This window comes from Hetaerina americana, unplaced genomic scaffold (assembly GCF_022747635.1).
Source record: "Hetaerina americana unplaced genomic scaffold, ioHetAmer1.1.p SCAF_7, whole genome shotgun sequence".
NCBI classification, from domain to species: domain Eukaryota; kingdom Metazoa; phylum Arthropoda; class Insecta; order Odonata; family Calopterygidae; genus Hetaerina; species Hetaerina americana.
Genome location: NW_027287316.1, coordinates 50,723,020 through 50,749,867, shown reverse-complemented (window position 1 = coordinate 50,749,867; position 26,848 = coordinate 50,723,020). Strand labels below are relative to the sequence as shown.

At 35.4% G+C, this 26,848-nt stretch overlaps 1 protein-coding gene across 5 annotated transcripts in view; it reads left to right on the top strand.

The window, feature by feature from the left end:
* LRR (Leucine-rich repeat) overlaps positions 1–26,848 on the top strand; it is a 184,543-nt gene that overhangs the window by 110,986 nt on the left and 46,709 nt on the right. For 4 of the 5 annotated variants that reach the window (XM_071595872.1, XM_071595874.1, XM_071595871.1 and 1 more), the window contains exons 3-17: positions 6,262–6,312; positions 8,009–8,068; positions 9,278–9,456; positions 10,331–10,568; positions 10,917–10,990; positions 13,218–13,382; positions 13,939–14,033; positions 16,350–16,391; positions 17,564–17,751; positions 18,247–18,324; positions 21,248–21,429; positions 22,845–22,996; positions 23,539–23,681; positions 25,188–25,303; positions 26,316–26,453. In XM_071595872.1, coding sequence (XP_071451973.1) covers positions 6,262–6,312; positions 8,009–8,068; positions 9,278–9,456; positions 10,331–10,568; positions 10,917–10,990; positions 13,218–13,382; positions 13,939–14,033; positions 16,350–16,391; positions 17,564–17,751; positions 18,247–18,324; positions 21,248–21,429; positions 22,845–22,996; positions 23,539–23,681; positions 25,188–25,303; positions 26,316–26,453 — 1,901 coding nt within the window. The remainder of the gene's footprint in view (positions 1–6,261; positions 6,313–8,008; positions 8,069–9,277; positions 9,457–10,330; positions 10,569–10,916; positions 10,991–13,217; positions 13,383–13,938; positions 14,034–16,349; positions 16,392–17,563; positions 17,752–18,246; positions 18,325–21,247; positions 21,430–22,844; positions 22,997–23,538; positions 23,682–25,187; positions 25,304–26,315; positions 26,454–26,848) is intronic. The other variant, XM_071595873.1, reaches the window with a different exon arrangement.

Sequence of the window (26,848 nt, the reverse complement as noted above, 5' to 3'; positions counted from 1 at the left end):
CGGCCGATAAGAAAATTGTTTCACTTTTTCCCAGTCGGTAAATTCGTACTCATAATACTAACTTTGGTCTGCGATGCCTGTGCCTGGTGTTTGCCTGCAGGTCGGTGTTTTTATGAATCCAGCGGTGTGCATTTTTCTACTGCCGTTACCTAATGAATCCATGTTATCCTGTTTTTAATCATTGGTATGTTTTGTATAAACCTGCTGCGAAGTCCCTGAATTGTTGGATGTATTCCAGTTCGTGTTTAATTTCATCAGATTGCGTATAAAAGTGACGCTGATTTTTAGATTTTGCTTTTGAGATTATCCGTTTACGTATCATTCTAGAATGACTAAATAAAGATAACCGCATTTGCTGTCCCAGCAGCAGGATTTCGTCGGGTAAAGTAAATAAAACTGTTTGTTCGTCCCACGCCTCTCTAAAAAAATGTGAAATCAAATTTACTTTATGGTGATTTAATGATAACCCTTTACGGGTACGGAGCTGCTGCTCTTCATTTTTCTTCTAGATTGAGGCCTATTCTTGTTTATTTTCATGCAGGGTTTGAAACTTTATTCATCGGTGCATCTTTGTATTTTTGATGTGGAAATCGGTACAGAAACGACTTTAGGATGGTAAAAACCAATCGTTTTATCTTGCTTGTATTTTATTTTATTCCACATCATGTCGAATCTGCATGCATATCCAAGATATTGCACCGGAAAATATCCTTATGCTGTATTTGATAAAGGAAATATTATCGTTTTATCGGATGTTTTAATTTTAAAATAGATCCAATCAGCATGCATAAGATATTGCGCCGAGCAATTTTCTTTTGCCTTCTGAAAGAAAGAAACTATGATGGACTCTTTTTTATATTTCACCCCGACTAATTCTTAGAGCTTCAATTCTTAGAGTTTCAATTCGTCTATAACCATGGAAGGATGGCTTTTGGCCTTCTGCCTTTTTATTAAGCATTAACACGACTGAAATGAGCCGAGGGGGTGATTGTTTCGGCCCGGATTCGTGTTTGTGTGGAATATGTCCGTCACGTGCCATATTCCCAGCGGGCTCCTAAGCTCTGGCGAACTGTATCGGTCCGTTTGACCAAGCGGAACGGAATACCGGAACTTGGGTATCTTCTCTGGAGTCTTGACTCTCCAAGAAAGGAGGGTCTCCTTGTTTGACATGGACTTCCAAGGAAGCACCGGTTTTATTTTCTTCTTCGGTACATTCGTCCAGTAAGTGCCTGCAGGCCGCGCGCCCGCATTAACCGAGACGGAAGACAAGTGAGGCGGCTACGCGTGAGTTTAGGCTTGCGTCCGTCATTAAAAGTCGTCTGCGAATGCAGACGGAGTAATGGGTGGGTCTGCCTGAAAATAGCCGCGCTAATTTTCGTGAATTACGATGGTAATGCATCGTTTCTCCTTCCTTATGCTACGGCACGATTCTGTTCAGGGATTACTTTCTTCACCCACTAGTTTGCTAGAGATCTAATTAGGAGAATATACTAATTATATAATGAAGGAAATAAGAGGACTGTCAATTAAATACAGGAACTGAGGTCATAAAAGTTTTATTTTGCAAAATTTAGTCTACATCGATTTGTTCCCTTCAAAGTACTCTCCATTCGTTGCTATGCACTTATTCCATCTTCTTTTCCATTGTTGGAAGCACCCTTGGAAGTCCTCAGCAGTTAAGCTTTTTAGTTTTCTCGTCGTTTCTTGATGTATTGTGTCCACATCTTCCGAGTGATGCCCCTCATCACATTTTTGCATTTTCGGAATAGAAAAAGGTCGCAGAGGGCGAGATCTGGCGAATAAGGAGGATGATCAAGGATGGTGATCGAATGTTTTGCCAGAAACTGGCGAAAAATCAATCCTAAATGTGCAGGCTCATTGTCATGTGAAGGATCAATCCATCATGTTCGGCTAAAATGGTGTGCACTGTTGATTTTCATTGATTCACTTCATCAGCTATCATTCGGAGAGTTTGTAGCTAGTTTTTAGTTGAGAGCCCCATTGTAAATTTGGGCAATTTAACCAATTTCTTATGCATACTTAGTTTTCTAAGGTTGGTCGACATCATGTGAAAACTGCCATTATCAAAGGCCATTTTAAAATTCACAAACAAACTGGAGGATATAACTATGCTCATTACTTTTCCCAAAGACTTTCCTTGTCATTAAAATGTGATCTATTGTTCCTCTATCACTACTAAAACCTCACTGATAATCGTCAATAATTTTCTCAGCCTGGTCAGCTACTCTACGTTTAACAAAGGAGGCTTGAGAATATCTTATAAGTGCACATTAAGTAGCATTTAACCCCTATAATCGTTGCATATTCTTTTTCGCCATTTTTATGTATTATTTATATTGATTACACACCTTGTTTTCAATCATCGGGTAATTTTTCGTCTTCCCGTATTTAAATGCCATGTATGGGGATCGAGATGGTGCGGGGGCTAACGTACTGGCTTCCCACCCTGAGGGCGCGGGTTCAAATCCCGGCGGTGTTGAATATTTTTCAGAGGTATCTCGATCCCTACTTGAGGTGCTTTGTGGAGGGCACTTTGAGTGAGTACGCCGTCCGTCGGATGGGACGTTAAGCCGCGGACCCCTTGGCGCCTTTCGTAAAGAGTAGGCTAATGCCGACGCCGGGTTTCTCTCCACCCTTCATCCTTTCCTGTCCTTCCCCTATGGCGCAAATGACCTTAGCTGTCGGTCGCCTCCCCTCAAAACTACTACTATGATCATATATACATGGTAGTCGTATGCTATAACAGCGTGTGTAATATCGCTTTCTGTGACAAATAATTCGAACAATATGGAGCCCGCTTTTTGTCATTATTTATTAAACTGTTTAGTTTTTGGAGAATAAACGACTTTTTTCCCATAAATCATTTTTGGGATATAAAATTCATTTCACTTCCTTGGTCGCCGCAGCCCTCTCCGTGGCAATAGCAAGTTTGGTTACAGCCATGTTATATTTCCACTTTATTCATTTACGTCGGTTTAATACATGGTTAAACATGATACCAGCCTTTTGAAGCTTCGGTGAAATTTAACTTTGGCCTAACCGTCGACTAATTTACACTTGCAAGATATTTTACTTTCGCTTACTATAAGATATTTTTGCTTACTATACTTCTTCGTATTTCAGAAAAGCTCTTTGTGGTAGATGAGCAACATCAAAGGCAAAATTGTTGGCTATCAAATCCGATTGGACTTCAAAAGATACCTAAAATTCTTCAGAAACCAGTCTCATATGTGGTTAAAAGCAATTATGTTTAGCCACCGAGTAGTAGTTTTTATGGGAGGCGATCGACATCTAAGGTTATTAGGGATAGTTAGGAAAGGAAGGTTGGAGAGAAACCCGGCGGCGGCATTAGCCTACTCTTGTCGAAAGGCGCCAAGGGGTCGGTGGTTTAACGTCTGATCCGGCGGACGTCGTACTTACTCAAAGTGCTCTCCATAAAGCATCTCAAGTAGCAATCGGGATACTACTGAAAAATATTTGTTGTCTCCAGGATTTGAACCCGGGCCCTCTCGGTGGGAAGCTTGTACGTTAACCATCGCACCATCCCAACCCTCATTTAGCTTCCTCTATATCTTGGCAGAGCCAAAAATTTTCCATGTATGTACAAATAAAGAGGTTTCATTGGAATTTCTCCAGTTCATTGAAATTCATTCCATATTTTCGAGCTCTTTCAATGCATTCAATCTGAACACCGAGTAAAATCAATTCCTATAATCTTCCCATAATTACTTACGAGTCCATATTCCGTGAAAACCTCGAGGACATGTACGCGTCGCATGGATATTTCTGGCCTGGCGAACAATATACATTGCGTGTCATTTTTCTCTGACGTAGCCGCCACTGAGACCCTCTCCCTCATATTGTCTCTGCAGTGGACAAAGCGATTCTTGGTGGCCGAAATACGACCGCACGGTAGCAGGAAGGCCCGTGGAGCTCTCCATCGCACGATGATGCGTCACTGGATTCGAAAATCCGTCGGTTGAAATTGTCTACGCACATCACCGTTTGCATGTGTCGCGAGTGGGAACTTTTTTCCGGAAAGGAGCGGTCGATGATTCAGTCCGGGTCGTCTCCCAGTGCGGGCGGCGCAGACGACGTTGTTACTTCCCCGCGTTGGCTATCGCGATTCTTTGCCGTGATGAATCAGCGGCCGGAGGAGTGGCGGACTTTCTCGAAAGGAGGGTGAGTGCCCCGGTAATATCAGCTGGTCTTTGGAAGAAAAAAAAGAAGAAAATTCTTCCAGCTCCACGAGTTGCCCGCCCGGGATTGGAGGCAGGAGCCCCTTAGGGGTATACCCGACATCAAGACATGCTAGGAGCGCTGGGTTGCCAATTCTCCTGGGTTATGCAAGAATTTTTCGCGTTACTTTGCGTGTTCATGTTTGGAACGGATGCGAAGTTTTTTTCGTGCGTTTTTTCTTTGAATAAAAAAGTCTCATAAAAGTTTCCGTTTGTCCCTCACGTTGAATTTCTCCCTGGGGGCGGAGATCATCCGACAATAAAACTTTAAAAGTTGCGGTTAGCCAGTTGGCCACATGATGATTGGCCGGATGAAATGGTGTTTTCGTCCCTCTTCCTTCCATGATATTTACGACTATTCTTTCGCCAATGATTACCGACATTACAGGTGCCGCGATAAGGATACGCGAGAGATGATCTCGATAAGATATGATTTTGAAAACTAATTTGACTGCTTAACCTCGCCAATTTTTCCCTAAGCAAACATGCGATGGAAGACTTTTTTGCGATTGAAATGATGTAATTCTATTTCTTTTTTTAGTCAGGAGAAATAATATCATATAATCGTACTAATTGCCGATGATTAAAAATGTGAAGTCTGTTTGATGAGTCTTCTGGAATGCGATTTTGAGGAAATCAGACTAATTGTACCGAGATAACGATTTTTATTTTTAACCGCTACTGATGAAGGTGTTTGAGGTAAAATTTTCGACGAATGTCATGACGTACGTTGAGATTGATTTTAAGGACAAGTCGCTGACGATTTTATTCAAAATTAATTTTTTTTTCAATATTAAATGAAACCTCATGTCTCTTTCTAAAAAAATTGAAAATTGAAATGTTTTTTTTTAATTTTTATTTATACATATTCCATTTTTGCTGTCGATTTTGTTGATATATTTAACGGGAAAAATTTTGTTCCCTTAATCTTTGCGGAAAAGAAATCGATGTAAATACTCTACAACTGATACACTTGAATAGAATTTGATAAATATGTGAGTATACGCATTTCTTAATAAGAAATACTTAAATCCACCTCAGGATTTACAGATGTATTTGTTTTGGCTGCGTTCACAATAAAAAAAACAACTTTTATTTTCCATAAGTACCTAATTCTGTCATTAAGTTAATGGATTGGATTTTGTTCTTAAATTATATTTCTCCTCTCTTTTTAATGATCTTATCTTATGATTCAATTCACTGGATGCTCGCGTGATATGCAATTTTTAGGTGGAATAAAAGTCATGAATCATATTTGATTCATGCATGTACCATTTCTCATAAGAATATATTTTAAGTTCACACTTTATGATCACACACAAGCTTTTGCAGGCCAAGGTTTCTCCACTTTTTCCAAATATTTACGTATTTTTGATAAAATGTTTCAAACTGGTGTCGAAATTCATATAGCAATTAGAACGTTTAGTATACTGTCCCTATTATTGTTTAAATCCTCCATAGAAGCTATGTGCGCAGTATTGAGTAAAAAGAATTGAAAAAAATGTCCTCAATCCAGCAACAAATTTTGGGATCAAGACCAAAAAATTCGCCAGGATTCCAAGATACAGCGGCGATTATTTTATGTTTTCTGGGGATTTAAATTAAACACTTTTGACTGCCATGCATATTGTTTCCTAGGGAATGAGACACCAGAATTCATGCACTATTCCCATTATCAGGTGGGACTCAGAGCCACCACCTTTGGGTCAGCAGGCAGTACATTGCCCTCCAAACTAAACTGGCGAACATAATTTACATTGATTCCCAAACTTCAGTTTCTTAGATATACCTGTATTATAGCATCATGGCTTACCTAATTGAAGAAATAATTGTAATAGTGAAGACAGAATATTATCTTGCTATTGAATGGGATAAATGTGTATTAATCAACTTGTAAGTTATAAGTCACATTTGTGATAATTCATTTCCAATATTTCTTGATTTTTATTGATGAATCTGTTGTTTGATTGCCTCTCTTACTCATAATTTTCTTTCTTTGCAGGTTTACTCTCCATGCCGTCTCTTCATTCTTACTGCCAAAGTCCCAACTCGGGTAAGATTCGAAGCATAATTTTCTTTCTTCTTATATTAAAATATTGGACTAATAGGACAGCAATTGTGTGCATGAAGAGGTTTGAGAGTATTTATAAATTTTATGTGGCCGATCTGAGCTGATTTTAACTGCCACATTTTCTCATAGTGTGAAATAAGTATGCATTAAAATTTATTTTTTTTCATATTAAAAATATGCAACAAATAAGTCTCCTACGATCAAAATTGTGATATTACAGTGAGAAGACCCAAGGAAAAAATGTATACATACAATTTGCATTGCTTCTGGTGTTTGAAATTGTTTGAATGTGCATGTCTTGTAAGCATTTTACCATTGAATAATTATTTTTCTTTAATCAACTTTAATTCATTATGTTAAGTTACTCATTATTGATGTGGTCTCCTACCATAATGTTACCAATAAGATCCTCTGTGAGGCCTGATCAAAAAATGCAACAAATATGTTTTTAAATATTTAAAAAAATTTGAATTTCTTGAGTATTCTTAAAAAATAATGTAATTTTAATTTTAAAAAATGCCATCATGATTGTATGTGCAGAAATTTTGGTATAGATATAGGCACAGAAGATCAAAGAAACACAACATTTGGATAGTGTGTAGTTCCATTTAGCAGAGAAGATAGTAGTGGTGCACTATGAATCTTCTAACAGGTCAAAGGTTTCATTTATCTTTCACCTCTTCAGGAAGCACAAAGAAAAGTGAGACGGAAGGGAAAGGTTTAGCAGTATTTTCATTCCAGCAAAAAACAAGAAATCATATTTTAATTTAGTGATTTAAGTGTGTGAAATATGCATGTAGAAGCATTCATGTAGGTGTGATATAAAGCAGGGCATGTGGAATCCATTTCATGACATAATGGAATTAATTTGGGCCAATGATCTAATAAAAAAGTAATTAAGCGCTTGCTCAGCACCCTTAGACCGAGTCAATTGTCACCCTGGCTCTATGGACTGGCTAAATTGTAATATTGTGTCTGGAGATACTTTTTTCCCATTCAGTTACGACATCTCCTAAAGTTAGGTTAAGGTCTAATTGAGGAGTAATTGAAAGCCTGACTTAAATGATCATACCTCACTTCTAAAACATCATCGTCATTCCTAAAACAAGTGTAGTGGCTTGAGCTCCTTTTTCTCCTTGTCATGTAGGCAAATTCAGTTGAAATGTAGTTTTCTTTGGTCATGCTGAGTTTTTGATCAGTTAATGTACAGAGTTGTTAATGAGTATCAAAAAGCATGATTGAAACAAGAGTAATTGAACAATGAATGATGGTAGATATGCACAAATTCCAGTGTTTGATTTGAAACTACATAACAGTTAATATATTCCCAAAGTGTTCCTTCATGTACAGATAAAGTGAGATTTTATTTATGTGTGAATATTAGCATGATTCCCGAAAGGAAAATTGATGCACAGTTATTCCTCATTCAAAAGTTATAGAAGCTTATGAAAGCTTTTATAACCGCCTAAAACCATTCTAAAGAAGAGCTAAGGCCTCTGAAACACCAGTTGTGGTAGATATATTATGCTCAAAATAAGATGAATGCTGAGATATTGGTTGAATATGCTTTAACAATCACTTTGTACAGCATATTATATTTATATTTTATACTTTATGTCAATTCTAATAATGTTTCTTATGTATACCACTTTGTTATGGAGTTTTACTATATTTCCAGATTGATTTCCACTTTCACTATCTGGAGATCCAAGCTGTTGAGAGCAAGAGACCTAATCAGGCAAGTTATATTTCAAAAAAGTTGTCTTGATTTTTGTGATAAAATATTTTTAGTTCTTGTAATCTTATTTAAAAGTCATAATGAAGTACTTCCAGAAATTGAAAACAAATTGGTTAGCTAGCATTAACTTGTATATTACACTCTAATGGATAGCTTTGGTAGGTCGATGATGATTGTCATTTTAAAGTTCTGTGTATTTTCCTTGAGTAATTGTTGCAATGCCCAATTAGTTTGTCCTGAATTAAATTTTGATTCAGCCTCTCATTTAGCATTGGCATCAAATTAGGTATTGTTGTACATTTGATATAAAATAGAAGTATACAGTTATCAGTTTGGTAGAGAGGGTCCACATTCTTTTTTAAATTTATATGCCCTACATTGTGCCAGTTGTGATCATATCATGTACTACTATTTTGAACCATATCAATTGGCTTCACTTTTTCTCTCTAAATTTTGGAATTTGGTGCCAATATGTTAGCCAAAGGAAGATATATTTGCCTCAAATGGGAAGCTTAGTGATTAAAAGTAAATATTAAGACAGAAAAAGAATTTTTTATTTATTAACTGAATGGAAATTTATCTATAAGCAATGGAGACATATTTTGGTGTTATTTTCGTGTGGTTTAGCATTCAACTATTTTCAGCGAGTGTATTAAGGAGAGCAGTTGGCTGGCTGGTTGTATATCATCCAAAAACCCTCATTCTTTCCTTTTTTACATCCAGAATTACTTCTAAAGATGCTTAGTATAATGCAGGAGAAATAAATTTACTCTTCACACTTAGCACAAGCACTCTACTATGAAAACCTATGGTAAAAGGGATTCTACTCATTTTTCTGAATCCATTATCAGCCCTTTACAAAACGCTTATTTTATGTAAAATTACACTAACATCTGATACTCAAGTCTTGCATAAGGTCTCAGTACATTCTCATGGCCATTGCGAAGGGCATAGACTTCTAAAGGCTTTCCTAATGGAAATGGTAGGCATTAGAATGGAAAAAAATAATTTCTAAATAAAATTTAATTAATTAGGGTAATGTGTGATACATTCAATGGATGCAAAACAATTTTTTAGATATTTTTTGCGCATAGCATGTTTAGAAACCAGAAATTCATATGGTGGGATTGGTATGGGAATAGTATTATGGGATATATGTATTGAACTAGCCAATGAAAAAGTTGTTAATTGGTAGAGTCTTCTTTTCAGCTGAGTTTCACAGTTGGAGACAAAGTGTACTCATTCCAAACAGTTGCTCCTCCAACTGTCATTGAGGAAGGTGGTGGTAGTCCATGCAGTACTGCAGGTTCACCCTCGGCTGATGTGGAAACAATGGTGCTAACTCTTGCCTCTGCCCTCAAGAGCATTTTTCCAACTGTGCCTCTTGAGTAAGTCACCATTACTTTTGAAGTGTACAAAAACTTCCTTGAATTTCAAACATATATCTTCACAGTCCCCATCATCCTCATAAAATTTTGGTTCAACAAGATATGATTAGCGAATTCCTGTGAGGAAAACTCATAGAAATAAGTTTTTTTTGTAAAATGAGAATTCACTAAATCAAAAAAATATTCTAGCCATTTTAGCCACCTTCAAATCAACTTTGAATGACTAGGTTGCAAATTTTCAAAAAGTGTCCTCTTAGGGCACAAAATAAAGGCGATGAGTGGTGAATATGAATTAAAAATGAATTTAGAGCTAAATATTGACTATTGGTAGATTGCTTTAGCCTAGAAGTTTTCTGTAAATGCTCCTAAAAAAGAGAATTTACAGTATTTACGCACATTTGCATGTGTACATAAATTGTAGTATTATGTAATATGGATTGAGTTATGGGTTTTAATTATAATGACTTTTGCCTGTGGTGAAAGAAATACACTATTGCTAATAGTTTGCGGTTAAAACATTTAATGTTAAGAAGATAGAAAATCCTCAAAGTTATCCATGCCCTCCTCATACCGGTTGCTTCCTGCTCAGTTTAGAAAGGGAGTGGAAAAATACAAATCAGGTAGAAAAGGTTGGATTCATGCTCCAAGGAAGAAGTTTCTTTGCCAGTTAAGAAATATTTTTTAATACAAACTAATTATTTTGCCATATTTATATTCACTCAGCGTGCAGCATTAACTTATGGTTAAATAACCTCTGGACTTATTTTTTTTAGATCTAGTTAATTTTCACTGTCACATTAGTTGCTTCACTAAACCTTATTCCTTTGCTAAGTTTCTTGATTAATTCCATTTATTTTCTCCTTGTTACTCAAAGGCACATAATAAGAAAAGTTGACTTGGGTCCCAATGAGGGTGCTAGAAGACTGCTGGCTGCTATTCATGGGGGAGAGATGGTATTGGGTGGTCGCTATAGCAAAGGTGATGCTCGCAATGGGGGTGCTGGAGGGAATGCACCCAGCTCAAGTGGAGTAGGCCCGTGTGGGGGCTTTTCTACCCAGTATGCTTGCATGTGTGATTACCACAACATGCCCTATAGGGATGAAGTGGCTTGGGTATGTTGAGTGATGTCTCATGTACATGCACTGCCTACTCCATGGTTTTTTCTTTTGATGTCAGTAGAGTGGTCATCCTCCACATTTTGTGGTATGCCTAATTATCAGTGCAGTTAATGAATGCATGGAATGTATCTTATGTTTTCTGGCTGCTACTGCTGTCAGGATTTTTGGCATGACTTTTTTCAGCAGTCATCTGCACAGAAAATGTAAATTTTTTGCGAAAATATAAAATGATCTGTTACTTTAATCTTCTAGTAAAGAATGAATGATACCTTTAAATTCAATATTTAGGTTTTTGCTGTGCAAAAAATGTTATATCCAACTAATTTTCTCTTTTTTTCTCAGGACGTGGACACCATTTACTTATCTCATGACACACGGGAGTTAAGCCTTAAGGATTTTGATCACCTTGACCAAAAGTATGTGAATACAGATGTGTTTTAATCCATGTGGTCTATTTTGTCTTGGGTTTTAAATATTTTTCGAGTCCCGGTCAAGGAAACTTTTTTGCGTTTGTGATTTGCTACCTTCCACCTTCCCCACCCATTGCCCTATGTTTGTCTTTTATATGTTTGCTATCCTTTTTCCTTATATCTGTATCCATATGAATGGATATGTGTTTGTTATTCGGCAGGTTTTTGGTGTTATGTGGTGTGAATGTGTGTGTGTCTATATGTGTGAAAAAAGGTATTTCGGTGTATATATATATATAATATTGTGTATATATATATATATATATATATATATATATATATATATATATATATATATATATATATATATATATATATATATATATATATACATATACGATATAATATATATATATATACTACCTTGATCAAAAATTTCCCGGAATTTATTCAGAAAATTAAAAATACAAGTTTATTCATCTAAATCTATATTGTCCCCTTCAAAGTAATCCCCATCGACTGCAACACACTTATGCCAGCGCTTGATCCAATCCTCGAAACATTTTTTATATTCGGTTTTCGGTATGTCCATCAGTGCTTCCTGCGATTTTTCCATTACTTCCTCTCGGCTGCTAAAACGCGTTCCCCGTAATGGTTTTTTAACTCGATTGAACAGAAAGAAGTCACAGGGAGCCAAATCAGGTGAATTCGGTGGCTGTTGGATGGTATTTGTTGCATTTTTCGTCAAAAAATTACGAATAATGATAGCACTGTGCGACGGTGCGTTATCATGGTGCAAAATCCACGAGTTTTCTGCCCACATTTCTGGTCTCTTTCGGCGAATTGCTTCACGCAAACGTCTCATAACGCCCAAATAATACTCTTTGTTTACTGTCTGGCCTTCTGGCAAAAATTCATGATGCACTACACCGTTGTAATCCATGAAAACCGTCAGCATTGCCTTCTTTTTTGACTGAAAACGACGTGGTTTTTTTGGTCTCGGCTCATTTGGTGAACGCCATTCACTTGCCTGATGTCTGGATTGCGTGTCGTACTCATAAACCCACGTCTCGTCTCCAGTAATGATCCTTTTGATGAATGTGGGATCGGATTCAGCCTCGCAAATCATGTCTTTTGCGACGTCAACACGGTCTCTTTTTTGCATGAAATTGAGGTCTTTTGGCACCAACTTTGCTGCTACACGACGGAAACCCAAATCATTAACCACAATGTCTTGGGCGGATCCATAGGCAATGTTCAAGTCCTCCGCTATTTCTCTGATGGTTAATTTGCGGTTATTGACCAACATTTCTTTTACTTTATCAATTTTTTCACCGACTTTCGATGTCGATGGTCTGCCACTGCGTTCATCATCTTCGATTGACTCACGACCACTTCTGAACCGCTCGTGCCACTGGTAAACGACCGTTTTTTTTAGAGAATCGTTGCCGAAACACTTTTCCAACATTTCCAACGTCCGTGCGCCACTAAATCCGTTTTTTACGCAAAATTTAATACAAGTTCGTTGTTGCAAATTTAAATCCATTTCTGAAATTGTAAAAAATCGCCAACACACACAGAGATAGATGTACTCTTGGCTACGTAACTTTTGCAAATGTCAAGTTATGACACTAAGATTTAAAGGGAATATCAACAACAGATGTACCAATTTAACAAAAAAAACAGAACTCAAATCGGAACGATGGGAGCGCCACACGGTGGTTATTCCGGGAACTTTTTGATCAAGGTAGTATATATATATATATATATATATATATATATATATATATATATATATATATATATATATATATATATCCCGGTCCCGGTCAAGGAAATATTTTTACTCTTGTGATCCATTCGATTCCGCCTTCCCCACCTCTATTGTGTTTGTCCTTTATACTATATGTGTTCCTATCCCTTTTCCTTATATCTGTTTCTGTATTATTCGCCGTTTGGCGGTATTTCGTGTTTGAATGTGTGTGTGTGTGTATATATATATATATATATATATATATATATATATATATATATATATATATATATATATATATATATATATATATATATATATATATATAATACCGTATATATGTATTAATATATTGCATTTATCAGATGAATAGTGATATATTTTGATTGACAATCAAATATTTATTGACTTATTTGTTGGGTCAAAGTAGTTTGGGGGCTTGAAAATGACAGTTTATGAGTATGATTTTTTATTTTACAGAGACCTGGTTCCCATTATTAGTGCATTGGAACATAACACATGGTTCACTAAATTACGTGCCAGTAATATAAAGTTATCCCACGAAGCTCTGGATAGAATTCTGCATGTAATGCGAAAGTCGCTTAGTATCGAAGAGCTTCATCTGGACAACCTTGGTGTGAGATGGTAATTTGCATCATTATTAATACCTTTATTTGATTAAAGATTTACTCACTGTTGGTTAACTTTGTATTTGAACATATAATTTTTGTTGTAAATATTTTTCTTGTGTATTATTAACTATTATTCATACTAAGTAAAACTCAAAAGATGTATTTTAAATCACTGACTTAAAAGTGTAATATATATGCAAAAGTAAAGGTTGTGTAGTTAGTTATGTCTTAAACCTTAATTGTCCTCTTATCAGTGAAAATATTTTGAATGTAATTGTACTATGATGAAACAAGTTTGCAGCTAAATTATTTAATTTGCCCGGGACGTAACCTACATCTCCCATTTGTAATTTGGCTGTTTTAACTGTGTTTTTGGCATTGCCGTTATCATGGAAACAGAACTAATTAACATTCTCCTAATTATACTTGGTTGTAATTTTTCATTTTTAAATTTTTATGCATCTGCTTGCATCATCATTGTACAAAATTTACTGTTGAAGCATTTCCTACTTTGTTTATCATGCTGCTTCCTATTAAATCTGATGGATGACCAATACTTTTTCTTTCAGGGACTTTGCTCACAAGCTGTCTTTGTCCCTGATAGCCAACACCAATACTCCTTTACACACAATTGATCTATCAAACAATATGATCGAGGATAAAGGTAATGACTGATTGCATGCTACATTTCCTTTACTGTTATATTTAAATGAGCACAAGTATTAAAATTATTATTTTAAGAGATATGCGGTGAACTCTCAAATATCCAGGGGACCCTGTTACTTTATTAGAATAACTGTATCAAAAATGGTGATATATGCTTGTAGACCAAGGAATTTATCAAAATATTTTGATCCAGTCACCTCTATCCACATTTTGACAACGATTTTGTTTTACCCATCTATTTTTTGCTGTGTGTAGCAGTCCCTAAGGCATTCTTAATTTTTTCTGAGTACCTACATAATTATGTGCATGATATTAGAATGTGTTCTTTATAATGAAAAATACAGTGCATAATCTGTGTCATGGACATTGTGTCTGCCAATGGACCAAGCAATTTTGCACAGGAATATGCATTGTGTAAATCAGTCTTTATATTGGTAGTTATTTGGTAAAAGTAGTTCCAGGCAGCATTTGGTGAAAGTAAGCATCTGATTGCAAGTTGCTTATGTGGTTCTTAATATTGATAATGTACTCTGAATAATTTAAAATTTCACCATTTCACATATTATTAAATGAGAGTAATGTGCATTCCAATTATTAAAATGCTCCCATGTTTTTGTCAATCCCAGTAGAACATAGATAGGTTGCTAGCTAGGCTTAGCTACCAAAATTGTGGAATGAATTAATGCATGCATATTCTCTGTACCCTTAGTACATGGAATTTTTGCTAGTCTTAATTCTTTTTTCCTGAAAACATCATCTCCATATAATAGTATATGCTTTGCACAATGTATTCCCCTGTGTAATAAAATTATTCTGGAAATATTTTGTGGGCATAATATGTTAATGCTGCATAGCAGTGCAGATATGCATTCATATTATTGACCCAAAATCTTTCTAAGACCAAATACATACTAGTGCATAGTTCTGTTTACATTGTTTTGTTCAGTTCGTGTATTAATTCTGTTTGTTGTCCAGTGTTTTTTTATTTATTTATTATGTTCTAAAAGTCTTATGTCCCACCATAGGGTTCTCTCCATGGTTTGTGGTTACTTTATAAGCTTTTTCATTCAGAAAAAGCTCTCTCCAACTTTTGCCTGTGTCTAACAAGACCATGTGTTTACGGCTTCTTTACGAGTCTGAACAATTTGAAGTTATGGATAATGAATCGTATTTCTTGGAAAAAAACTTATGAAGTAAATCAAATTGTTTATTTTTCTTGTTCTGAAAAACTTTTAATGCCCATATATTTTACTGCAGATAGCAGATTTCATTATTTATTTATATAAAATTTAGATTACATTCTGAGAAGATTTGCATTGAAATGATAACTTAAATTCAAAATTACATGGGTAAGAGATATATGAATTATATAGAAATGAATGCTAATTGTAACGCTGAAAATAGGCAGAGAGAGTGCTAGGAAAAATTGTAGGCCTATAGTATAGATGAAGAAAATTGTGTGATATATGAAGGTCATACCCAAATTAAAAAATGAAGTCATTTCCCCAAAAACCATGCAAAGAGGATTCCAGGCAAGTTGGAATGTTGGGAGTGGTGAAGGGTGGGTTGCCTGAGGTCATATAATTCCATGCTGGTAGTTTAGGATTTGTCTTTTTCATAGAATTTGACTTCTATATTGGTTATTCGGCTCAATCAAGCTTTTTGCTTATGTGCCACACTTTTGGCGACCATTTTGCAAAATATTTCCTTATTATATCTTTATATAAAGCTGGAAATACTCAGCATTGTAGAAGTGCGGAGAAGTAGGAACTGAAATGTAGGTATGAGATGTTAGGAGTAGGGATGTAACCTAGGGCTGTAAGAAAAAGTTATTACCTCACCTTTTATATCATACCAGAATGATAATTTTTCTTATATGCTATACTAATATGATCCAAATCAGGGTGAAATAGTGTGCTGGCACTTCGACTATTTTTTGTTATGCATGGGAAATGTAGAAGAATGGAGTGTATCATGAGGTCTACGCTAGGAATTTAGATATGTATCTACCAAGAATATGGTTATAATTAGTACTTCAGCCTTAAGGTTTATTTATTAAATCATATAATTTTATTTTGTCAATAATTTCTTTGTCATATGATGTTATAATCACTTGGATTGTATGAATTTCATGAGCATATTAGAATTACACAAAATTTTTTTTATTGCATCAACAGTTAGGTATTCTTTTTATGAGACAGTTGAGAGTCTAGGCCTGCATATTTATTTTTTTTTATTAAAAATATTTTTTGTTGCTCATTCACAACAGTTGTGTCCTTGAAATGAAAATGCATTTAAAATTTTCTTTTTTTAGGTGCATCTAGTTTGTGTGGAATTATTGCCAAAATTATTCAAGGTGTGATTTTTATTTTTTTTTGTTTCATCCTTGGTATATGTATTCTTTTTACTCATTCGCATGCTTGTTACTCTTGTTGTAGATTTTGTAGTGACCTTTTCCTCTAATAGATCTGTAGTAACAGCATGCCTAAGTGTAGGTATTCTCAGTCCAAGTTGATGAAATAAGGAAGCCAACTTCATGATTATTTTAAAAGTCCGCTGAGGCCAGACCCCAATGGCTGTTCATTACTATTGGTGTGACAATAGAAATTCAACCAGAGAGTCAGATTTCATGGCCCAGTATGTTATGTTCTCTGAATGTGTACCTGTTTTTTTCACATTTTAAAACTAGTTTTTATTCCTAGCATCATTTTAGTCTTATAGATTGGAATGTGTATGGCTATGCATGGGTGGTGGTTGTGTGAATGTGCTATTTTAAATATTATCTAATTGAGTAAGATATTGACATAATCCAGGGCAGAGATATTTTCAATTCAATTGTGGCCTTGCCGTGAGCTGCATGAGTCATCACAGTAGTTTGAAACGTAAAGGTAAAAAGTCTCACTTAAAGGGAAGGGCTTTATTTTTTGACAGGTACAACACTGACACATCTGATAGTCAATATCAAGGTCACTTAGGCAACTTATGTCTCTCTATTGAATACAGGTGTTCACATGCTCATAATGAGTACTGCACTTCCTAACCCAATCAAAAAATATGGATACTATATGTTCTCTTCCTAAATGTCAAATGATGTGCTTTTGCGTATGCTGAGCAAGTAACTAGATGGAATGCATGATTTCATCCTTTGATTTGTTGAACTTGCCCATTATTAAAGAGGGAAGTGAAAATAAATTTCTTAGTTTCACTTAACGAAGATTTAATAAATAAATACAATTTTGAGCATCTTCTTCAAGTGTCTCGATAATAGTGAAAGCTAGGTAGAAAATTATTCATTGGTTTACAAGCCAAAAGGAAACATTAAATGTGTGATTATTGTTTATCATCATTGTATCTCTACTTTCCTCATTGCCAAACATATTAGTTGGCTATTTGGTCAAGTCACGATTAGTGATCACAATGGGCAGCGTTAGTGAATATATTTAATATTCTTACATGTTCCTATTCAACAACATTTGTGTTAAACAACTAAATCATGTTACTAGTAATCATTTTCATTTTGTTTTCCAGGTGCCTCTCATCTCAGTAATCCAATTGCTAAAGTCTCCAAAGGTTTGGTGCATCTTAACCTTTCGCATTGCTATCTGTCTTCCAAGGGTGTTAACCAGATTGCTCATGCTCTCTCACTGAACAAGTATATGCCAAATACACTCACTTATCTCAACCTGGCAGGAAATAGCCTGAGAGACGAAGTCAATGTAAGTTTCATTCCTCTTTTAAGATGAAAATTGAAATTTATGTGATCATTACGTTTTTATTATATGCTTTCCATTCCTGATGACATTGTCATTTATGAAAAGACCACTTGATGTTTATTACAGACGTTTTTTTCTGAATCAGTGCGCAAAAGCATTCAGTGTTATGAAGAATTCCACTTAATGTTATTATGGAAATTCTTTTTTTGTTTAAATCAGAGGGGTTGAAGTATATATTTTGTGAATTATAATATTTTCATTTTGATTTTTATAAAAAATGAGTTATGAACTTGTGGTAATAAAATGATGTGGATAGAGAAACCTCATGGGTTAAATGAAGGGCTACAATTTGGTTTTTTATTCTCTTTGAACTCTTTTAATGCTTACAAGAATTGTCTCTGTATTCTTTTTATAAAATACTTGTATCATTAATGCATGTGAGTGTGAAATTTATATTTTGTTTGGAGCAAATTTAATGCGAGTAATTTTTTATTTCAGAATCTGCACAACTTCCTTGCACAGCCAAATACAATAACACACCTTGATATCTCAGGAACCGATTCCATTTTAGAAACTGTGAGTATACAAAAAATATTTAGAAAATTATGGAAAGATGTGTAGGACAAATTTATAAGAAAAAAAACATTTTGAGCCCGTACCTACATTTACCAAGACACCTAGATTGCATCACATGTTACATCAGAAATCCTGAAGGCACCCTTCATTGCAGTGTATTAAGTACATCTATAAATTAACATGAAAATTAATTGGGATGAAATCATTATATTTGAGTGTGGAGTTGAGGGAGATGAAGACGGATGCTGTACTGTAAGGTCAAATCAAGTGGGTGGATTTTTTTCCCAAGGAAAAGAACCTGCTATTAAAATACCTTGTCAAGTGATGAAGGGAGTTTGACAGACTATAGGTAAGTAACCTTGACAAATAATATTCTTGATGATGAATTGGCAACTTAGTATTGCACTCCAAGTAGACAATTGTAAAACCATGGAAGGTTGAAAGACTAAAAGCCAGATAAAATGGGAAACAATAAAGTAATGTGCATGCATAGAGAAGTAGAAGATGAAGAGACTATGTGTAATTATATTAAGAAGAACCAAATAAATTGAATGCACCTTGATATGCTGAGTAGGAACATAATGCAGGAGAAAATGAAGGGAAAGTCCTATGAGGAAGACTAAGGGACTAATAAATAGACACAAGAAGCAAAGATAGAACAGTAGATGGAAGTGAAATATCATGGTATTATTTTCTCAAACGACAACGTGGTTCATGAACAAATTATGAAAGCTACTCAGTATGGAATGCATGCTTGATGATATTATGTAAATCAGTACTAACGTCCATGGTGACATTTGTGCTGAGTTAAGTCCAGATGTGACTGGAACTAGCAGCCTTATTCATGAAGCAGAAATGAACGTATGGAGACAAATAGCAGGGAAAATGTGAATAGTCATTAGAAGATGATATGAAATGAGGAAATTGGCACGTATGATAAATATTCAATAACCAAAAAATGTGAAAAAATGGAAGAATCGAATGGAATAGCCATATTACATGAATGAATGGCAGAAGAACAGTAAAGATAGCGAGAGATCAATCCCCGCTGGGAAAATAATCATTGGGATTCCTAAATAGAAGATAGATAAGTATGCTGACTTAACAACCAGATGAAACACGCCTTCTGTCTACAAAAGAAGAAGAAATCATATGCCATGCCAATCTACAAATTAGTCTGTCAAAATCTCAAGTTCTCTACAACTTCTGCTCTCCCACTCTTTTCTTACTGCATTATCCTGGCCCATTTAGTTTATTCTAGATCTTTGACTTTTTTTATATCTCTGGCATATCCTGCTACATACGAGGGTCATCCGAAAAGTAGTACCCGTTCGTGCCGCATGAAGTGCTGACGACGCGAGTAGCCGCTGGACGAGGTCAGATAGCTTCAGTGGCTTGTCTGCCTTCTCTGAGCCAAATTGCGTGACGCTAGCATTGCCTGTGTTGTTTCTGTGATTGTTTACAATGTTTAAAAAAATTGAGAACGCCGCCAGTTGTGAAGTGAGGGCAGTGATTAAATTCCTCAATGCAAGAAACGTTCGCACATGTGATATTCATCGCCAATTAAAGGAGGTGTATGGAGACAATGTAATGGACGAGTCGTCTGTTCGGCGGTGGTGTCGCAACTTCAACATGGGGAGGGGGAACACACACGACGATGAGCGTTCGGGGAGACCGTCTGTCATTACAGACCAACTGGTGAGCTCAGTTGACGAATTCGTGAGGAACGATCGGCGCGTCACAATTGATGACATCTGTGAGCATTTTCCCAATGTTTCTCGAACAATTGTTCATGAAATTGTTAAACACCATCTGCATTATGCAAAAATTTGTGCAAGATGGGTCCCTCGCAAGCTTACAGATGAGCACAAAACCAAGCGTATGGCTGCAGCACTGACGTTTTTGGGACGTTATTCTGATGAAGGAGACTCTTTCTTGACTCGCATAATTACTGGTGACGAAACATGGGTTTGTTATGCATCACCTGAGAGTAAACGACAGTCAATGGAGTGGCATCATGCTCATTCACCAAACAAACCAAAAAAATTCAAGACAGTTCTGTCCACCAGGAAACTCATGGCAACCATTTTCTGGGATCGACGAGGTGTATTGCTTATTGATTTTATGGCCCGTGGAGACACTATTAATGCCAATGCGTATTGTGAAACATTAAAGAAATTACGGCGGGCAATACAAAATCGGCGGCGAGGTCTATTGTCTACTGGTGTCATTCTCGTTCATGACAATGCCAGGCCTCATGCAGCTGGGATAACACAAAAACTTTTGCAGCAATTCAAATGGGAAACTTTCGAACATCCACCGTATAGCCCGGACTTGGCCCCTTCAGATTTTCATCTCTTTACAAAGCTTAAAGACTTTTTGGCAGGGAAAAGATTTGACAGCGATGAAGAACTTAAAGAAGGAGTGACCCTGTATCTCAATGAGCTGGCGGCGAAGGACTATGCAGCAGGAATACAGAAACTTGTCACACGTTATGACAAATGCCTTAATTTGCTTGGAGATTATGTTGAGAAGTAGTTTAAAGTATCCTCTTTCAAATAAAATTTTTTATGTTTGTTAATATTTACTTTTGTGTCTTTATTTCACGAACGGGTACTACTTTCCGGATGACCCTCGTACATATCTATATCTCATATCACATCTAAGCCTTTATGTTGACTGCCTAGAATGACTCATGATTTTTTCAAAGAATCTTTGCATATGATTTTTAAAATATTTCTTGTACATCATCTCAATATTGTGCAAAATTCAGCTCAATAATAGTGATTCATTCTTTGCAGAAAAATCCTGATGTTAATTATAATTTTTGGAGGAGAGTTGAGGGTACATATAAAAGTAATCTTATTTTTAACTCTGCTTTGAGAAAAATTTCTCTTAATGTTATGATGCCTTACTTTCACAGGTTTTTGGTGCTCTTTTGAGGGGTTGCACTACCACGTTAGCGCATCTGAATGTTGCCCGCAACATTTTCAACACGAAAAAGGGCAAAGAGGTTCCGCCTTCATTTAAACAGTTCTTCACCAGCACTCTCAGTCTCAAACATCTGAATATGTCACATTGTAAATTACCGTTAGAAGCTCTAAAGTGAGTAAATAATTTGTGTAGTTTAAATGAATTGTTATAAAACTAAACATTTTTTGTGTAATTTTTGTCATACTACCTTGATCAAAAAGTTCCCGGAATAACCACCGTGTGGCGCTCCCATCGTTCCGATTTGAGTTCTGTTTTTTTTGTTAAATTGGTACATCTGTTGTTGATATTCCCTTTAAATCTTAGTGTCATAACTTGACATTTGCAAAAGTTACGGTCGGTTTTCGGTATGTCCATCAGTGCTTCCTGCGATTTTTCCATTACTTCCTCTCGGCTGCTAAAACGCGTTCCCCGTAATGGTTTTTTAACTCGATTGAACAGAAAGAAGTCACAGGGAGCCAAATCAGGTGAATTCGGTGGCTGTTGGATGGTATTTGTTGCATTTTTCGTCAAAAAATTACGAATAATGATAGCACTGTGCGACGGTGCGTTATCATGGTGCAAAATCCACGAGTTTTCTGCCCACATTTCTGGTCTCTTTCGGCGAATTGCTTCACGCACACGTCTCATAACGCCCAAATAATACTCTTTGTTTACTGTCTGGCCTTCTGGCAAAAATTCATGATGCACTACACCGTTGTAATCCATGAAAACCGTCAGCATTGCCTTCTTTTTTGACCGAAAACGACGTGGTTTTTTTGGTCTCGGCTCATTTGGTGAACGCCATTCACTTGCCTGATGTCTGGATTGCGTGTCGTACTCATAAACCCACGTCTCGTCTCCAGTAATGATCCTTTTGATGAATGTGGGATCGGATTCAGCCTCGCAAATCATGTCTTTTGCGACGTCAACACGGTCTCTTTTTTGCATGAAATTGAGGCCAACTTTGCTGCTACACGACGGAAACCCAAATCATTAACCACAATGTCTTCGGCGGATCCATAGGCAATGTTCAAGTCCTCCGCTATTTCTCTGATGGTTAATTTGCGGTTATTGACCAACATTTCTTTTACTTTATCAATTTTTTCACCGACTTTCGATGTCGATGGTCTGCCACTGCGTTCATCATCTTCGATTGACTCACGACCACTTCTGAACCGCTCGTGCCACTGGTAAACGACCGTTTTTTTTAGAGAATCGTTGCCGAAACACTTTTCCAACATTTCCAACGTCCGTGCGCCACTAAATCCGTTTTTTACGCAAAATTTAATACAAGTTCGTTGTTGCAAATTTAAATCCATTTCTGCAATTGTAAAAAATCGCCAACACACACAGAGATAGATGTACTCTTGGCTACGTAACTTTTGCAAATGTCAAGTTATGACACTAAGATATAAAGGGAATATCAACAACAGATGTACCAATTTAACAAAAAAACAGAACTCAAATCGGAACGATGGGAGCGCCACACGGTGGTTATTCCGGGAACTTTTTGATCAAGGTAGTAATTTTATTTTTTTAATTTGCAGAAATCTTCTGCTTGGCCTGGCATGTAATGAGTCCACAACTGACATTGAGCTTGATCTGAGCAGCAATAATTTAAGTGCTCAAGGAGCCCATGTGCTTGAATCCTGTATTCATGGAGTGAGAAGTGTAGGAAGTTTAGATATTAGTGATAACAGTAAGTAGCCATAGTCAAGTTATGGCCATTTGAATATTAGTAAGTTGAAATATTTGATAGCTTATAATTTTTTTAGCTTTATAGCAAAAAATGTTTTCAAATTGAATATTATTAATTGAAGAGATCCTTTTAATTATGCAATGTATAAACTACGTTACATACTATTGAACTTCCTTGTTTGTTTAGAATTGGCTTGACTAATATACACCTAATGAAGCGAATGCGTCAGCAACTTTGAAAAACAAAAAAATATTAACTCTGTGGTTATTATGTGTGCTTGTCTAGTTGTTTTCATGCAAGTAAACTGCATGGACATCAGTTACATCTTGAATTTATTTATGCATGTGTTCATATGTTTTCCTATTAAATATTTATAATCGGTTATTTTTAGTTTTTAATCAATAATGATTATAAATTAAATACACCTGTTGATATAATTTCATTTCATTCACAGTTAAGGTTAATTTGGTAGATGACTCAGTAACTTTTACAAGTTCTATCCCTAATGTTTGCATATAGGCATCATTTTTAAAATTTTGCAGGTATGGATGTTGAATTGGCTTCGGTTGTAACAGCAGTTAGTAAAAACAAGTCAATTAAACATTTGAATTTGGGAAGAAACCTCATCAATATGAAAGCAAAACATATAGCCTGTGTGATGGAAGCCGTGGTGCAAATGATTCAGGTATTAAGCCATTTTATCTGGTAGTTTTACTATCATATGATATATTTTTTAGGCATTTACCTGCAAGTCACGGGATATGCATTTATGATTGATACAGTTATTTCAAATAATATGAAGAACTTGTTGGAGTTCTCAGATGGTATATATGTATCAGTTTTCTGTTGTGGGATAAGATTTTTGAAGCTATCTACCTCAGCACCTATTTCATTGTAATATCCCTTAATTCTATCTGGGGTTTATGGAATATGTGGTTGTGTCAGGTTTGCTGGAAAATATTATATCAAAATGTTTATTTTAACACAAAAATAAGCAAGATGTCTTCCGAACTATGAATAGCCATCTACAATTTATGAAGTAATCATAATAAAACTTAATAGAGCTTGAAATTGTTTTATCAATTGATATACTCTTTGATAATTCCACAAAAAATCATTGGACTGGACCAGGATTCAAACCTGGATCAACAAGGCTTTAGTGATAGAAGGAAGCCAGTTATTTTAACATGTTTTACTTACTATTCGGAAAAATAAACTAGAATCCATATCAGCTTAGTGCTTATTATTATGATAATTTTTCACACTAATTTATTATGCATTACAACCCTTTGGTACCTTTCAAGGTAATGTGCAATACCCATGACAGTGTACAACTTCATATTTTGCAATTCCCTTAGAATTTATGTGGCATTAAGGTACTCTCCCATAGAAATTTGTTATGTGATGGGTCAATGAAGCAAATGATTAGCATCAGTTTAAACTTGTTTAAATCATTTCATTTGTTTTAGGATTGAAACCATAAATGTCTTTTAGTCGCTTTTACTGCACAACATACATTTTTCAAAGCATTTGTGTGAAACAGTTTTCTAGCATTTCGACATTAGTATTACATATTAATCTTTTTCTATTGGTTTTACTCAGTTGAATACAGCAAACTTCTGAACATTGCCTTTTGACCTTGGTTTAATTTGAAGTTGCAAGCAATGGACTGTAATTTAAATTTATTTTGAAGATGTTGTCATAACAAGTGATTTGGGTTATATTTGTAACTTGCAATGAAAAGTTATCTTTCACTTGATTATATATTTCACATGATCTAATCATTAATAAAAGTTAAAAAAAAATATTTTGGACGAATAATGGATGTAAGAAGTTAATCACTGGAAAAAATAATTACTTATAGTATTTATTACCATTAGTAAATTTGGCATACTATTTAACTTCATTTGATATTGTCATTATCTGATAATTTTTAATGAAAGTAGTTTTTCTTAGTTTTCTTTGCATCATACATGCTGTATGATACTAAGAAAAATAATGTTTTGACTAGGGAATCTGGATTGAAACTATGTGTTCTATGTACATAGTGCAATGTTTGACTTTTCTCTTTTATGCCCTAGTATTAATATTCTGTTTGGCCCTGGGACTTTGGCAAATAGAGGTGGATTCAATTTGCTTTGATTAATGAAATGGTACTCATCACAGTTTATGAAATTGTTTGCCATTTCAGGAAGAAGATTGTGTCCTGCAGTCTTTGTCCATACCTGACTCTAAATTGAAGTCGGATTTGTATAATCTTATTAATGCCTTAGGAAGTAATCAATGCCTTCAGAGTATAGACATAAGGTGGGTGACATTTAAAACTTAAGGAGCTCTGGAATTGTTAAGTAAGGGTTGGACTAGTGGGGACTGGTAGAAACTAGACCTTGATTGGGGGAAGGAGGAGTTCTGTTCTACTATGTTATCACCTCCATCTCTGTGTGTGTCCCTACTCAGCTAAAAACTTTATTATCGCCTGTATAAAATTTAATATTAAGTTGAAGTAGCTGTTGATGTCTATGACAAGAACACAATGTTAGATTGGTGAGCAAAGCTTTTAAGAGTTCCTCTATCCTGGGAACTTTTTATTCATGACTAGAAAGAGTTATGCTGACTGGGTGAGCATTAATAATGGTGTGCTTACCTCATTCCCTTAATATGTTGGGATTGAATTTTTAAAAAAGTGACTCATGTCTATTTTAGTACAAGATAAAATGTATGCCCAAGCAAACAAATATTTATTGTACTTAATTCTGCACTGAAGGTGGGTTTTGTTGCTCCTTTTTCTTCATGCTTTACTTTGCATTAGTACTAAATAAAGCTACATTGATTGATTCAGAAAAAGCAGTGAAGTAATAGAGGGTATTGAATAATGCAAGGGTTGGGGAAGAAGAGGAAAGGCTCTGCCAAAAATTGAGAGTGCTAAAAAACTTTCTTTTTTCTCTTACATTGAAATGATTATTGTGCAGAATTGTGATGCTAGTGTTGAAATGGTATGACTCTAATTTTAAAAATAATTTAGTAAATGACAGACTTGTGCCATCAGGCTAAGTCATCATTTAGACAGCCATGAGTATTTTGCAACAAATAGTGAATTATATGAGTTAGAAATTTATTTTTAAGCTAAATCATCTGATTGTGAAATTTATCCTAATAAGGTTAATGGTCCTACTTTCAATCATATTCATAAATCAGCTTTAAATTAAAATCATAATTTTGTGGCTGTTGCTAATTTTTTGACTTAAGCAATGATTGGTACATTTTGCTTTACTTTTAGAAGAGATTACCCTATGCTCATGTTAAAAATTATGTTTTTCAGTGGTAATTTAATGGGGGATGGTGGTGCTAAATTGCTGGCTAAAGCCCTTCAAATCAACTCTCGCCTCCGCAATATCATATATGATCGCAACAACATAACCCTGCAAGGATATGCAGACTTAGCATATGCTATGGAAAGGTAATTTTTTTTCCTGTTTAATTTTTTAATTTGATTTGATTTTTCCATTTGGACTTAAGTGTTTCCTGTGTAGTTTTTATTCAAAACATGCTCATTGAGTCCCCAATATAGTTTATTCCTCTAGTTTACTTCAAATAATCACCTGCTAATATGGATAGAATACAACCTTTTTGGAAATTATTGTCATATTTTTAAAATGTATATGTTTGATTTTATTTGCAAAATTTCCATCTAGGGATGAAATCCTCAGTTTTTGTTTACATTTTGCTATTTTTAATTCACAGTGGTGTTCAACTATTTGCTTATATTAATTTGGCAACTTCTGTGCATTTATGCTTTGCTTGCAAATATATAGGTATTATAGTGACAAAAACGTTTGAATGTTAATTTTATTT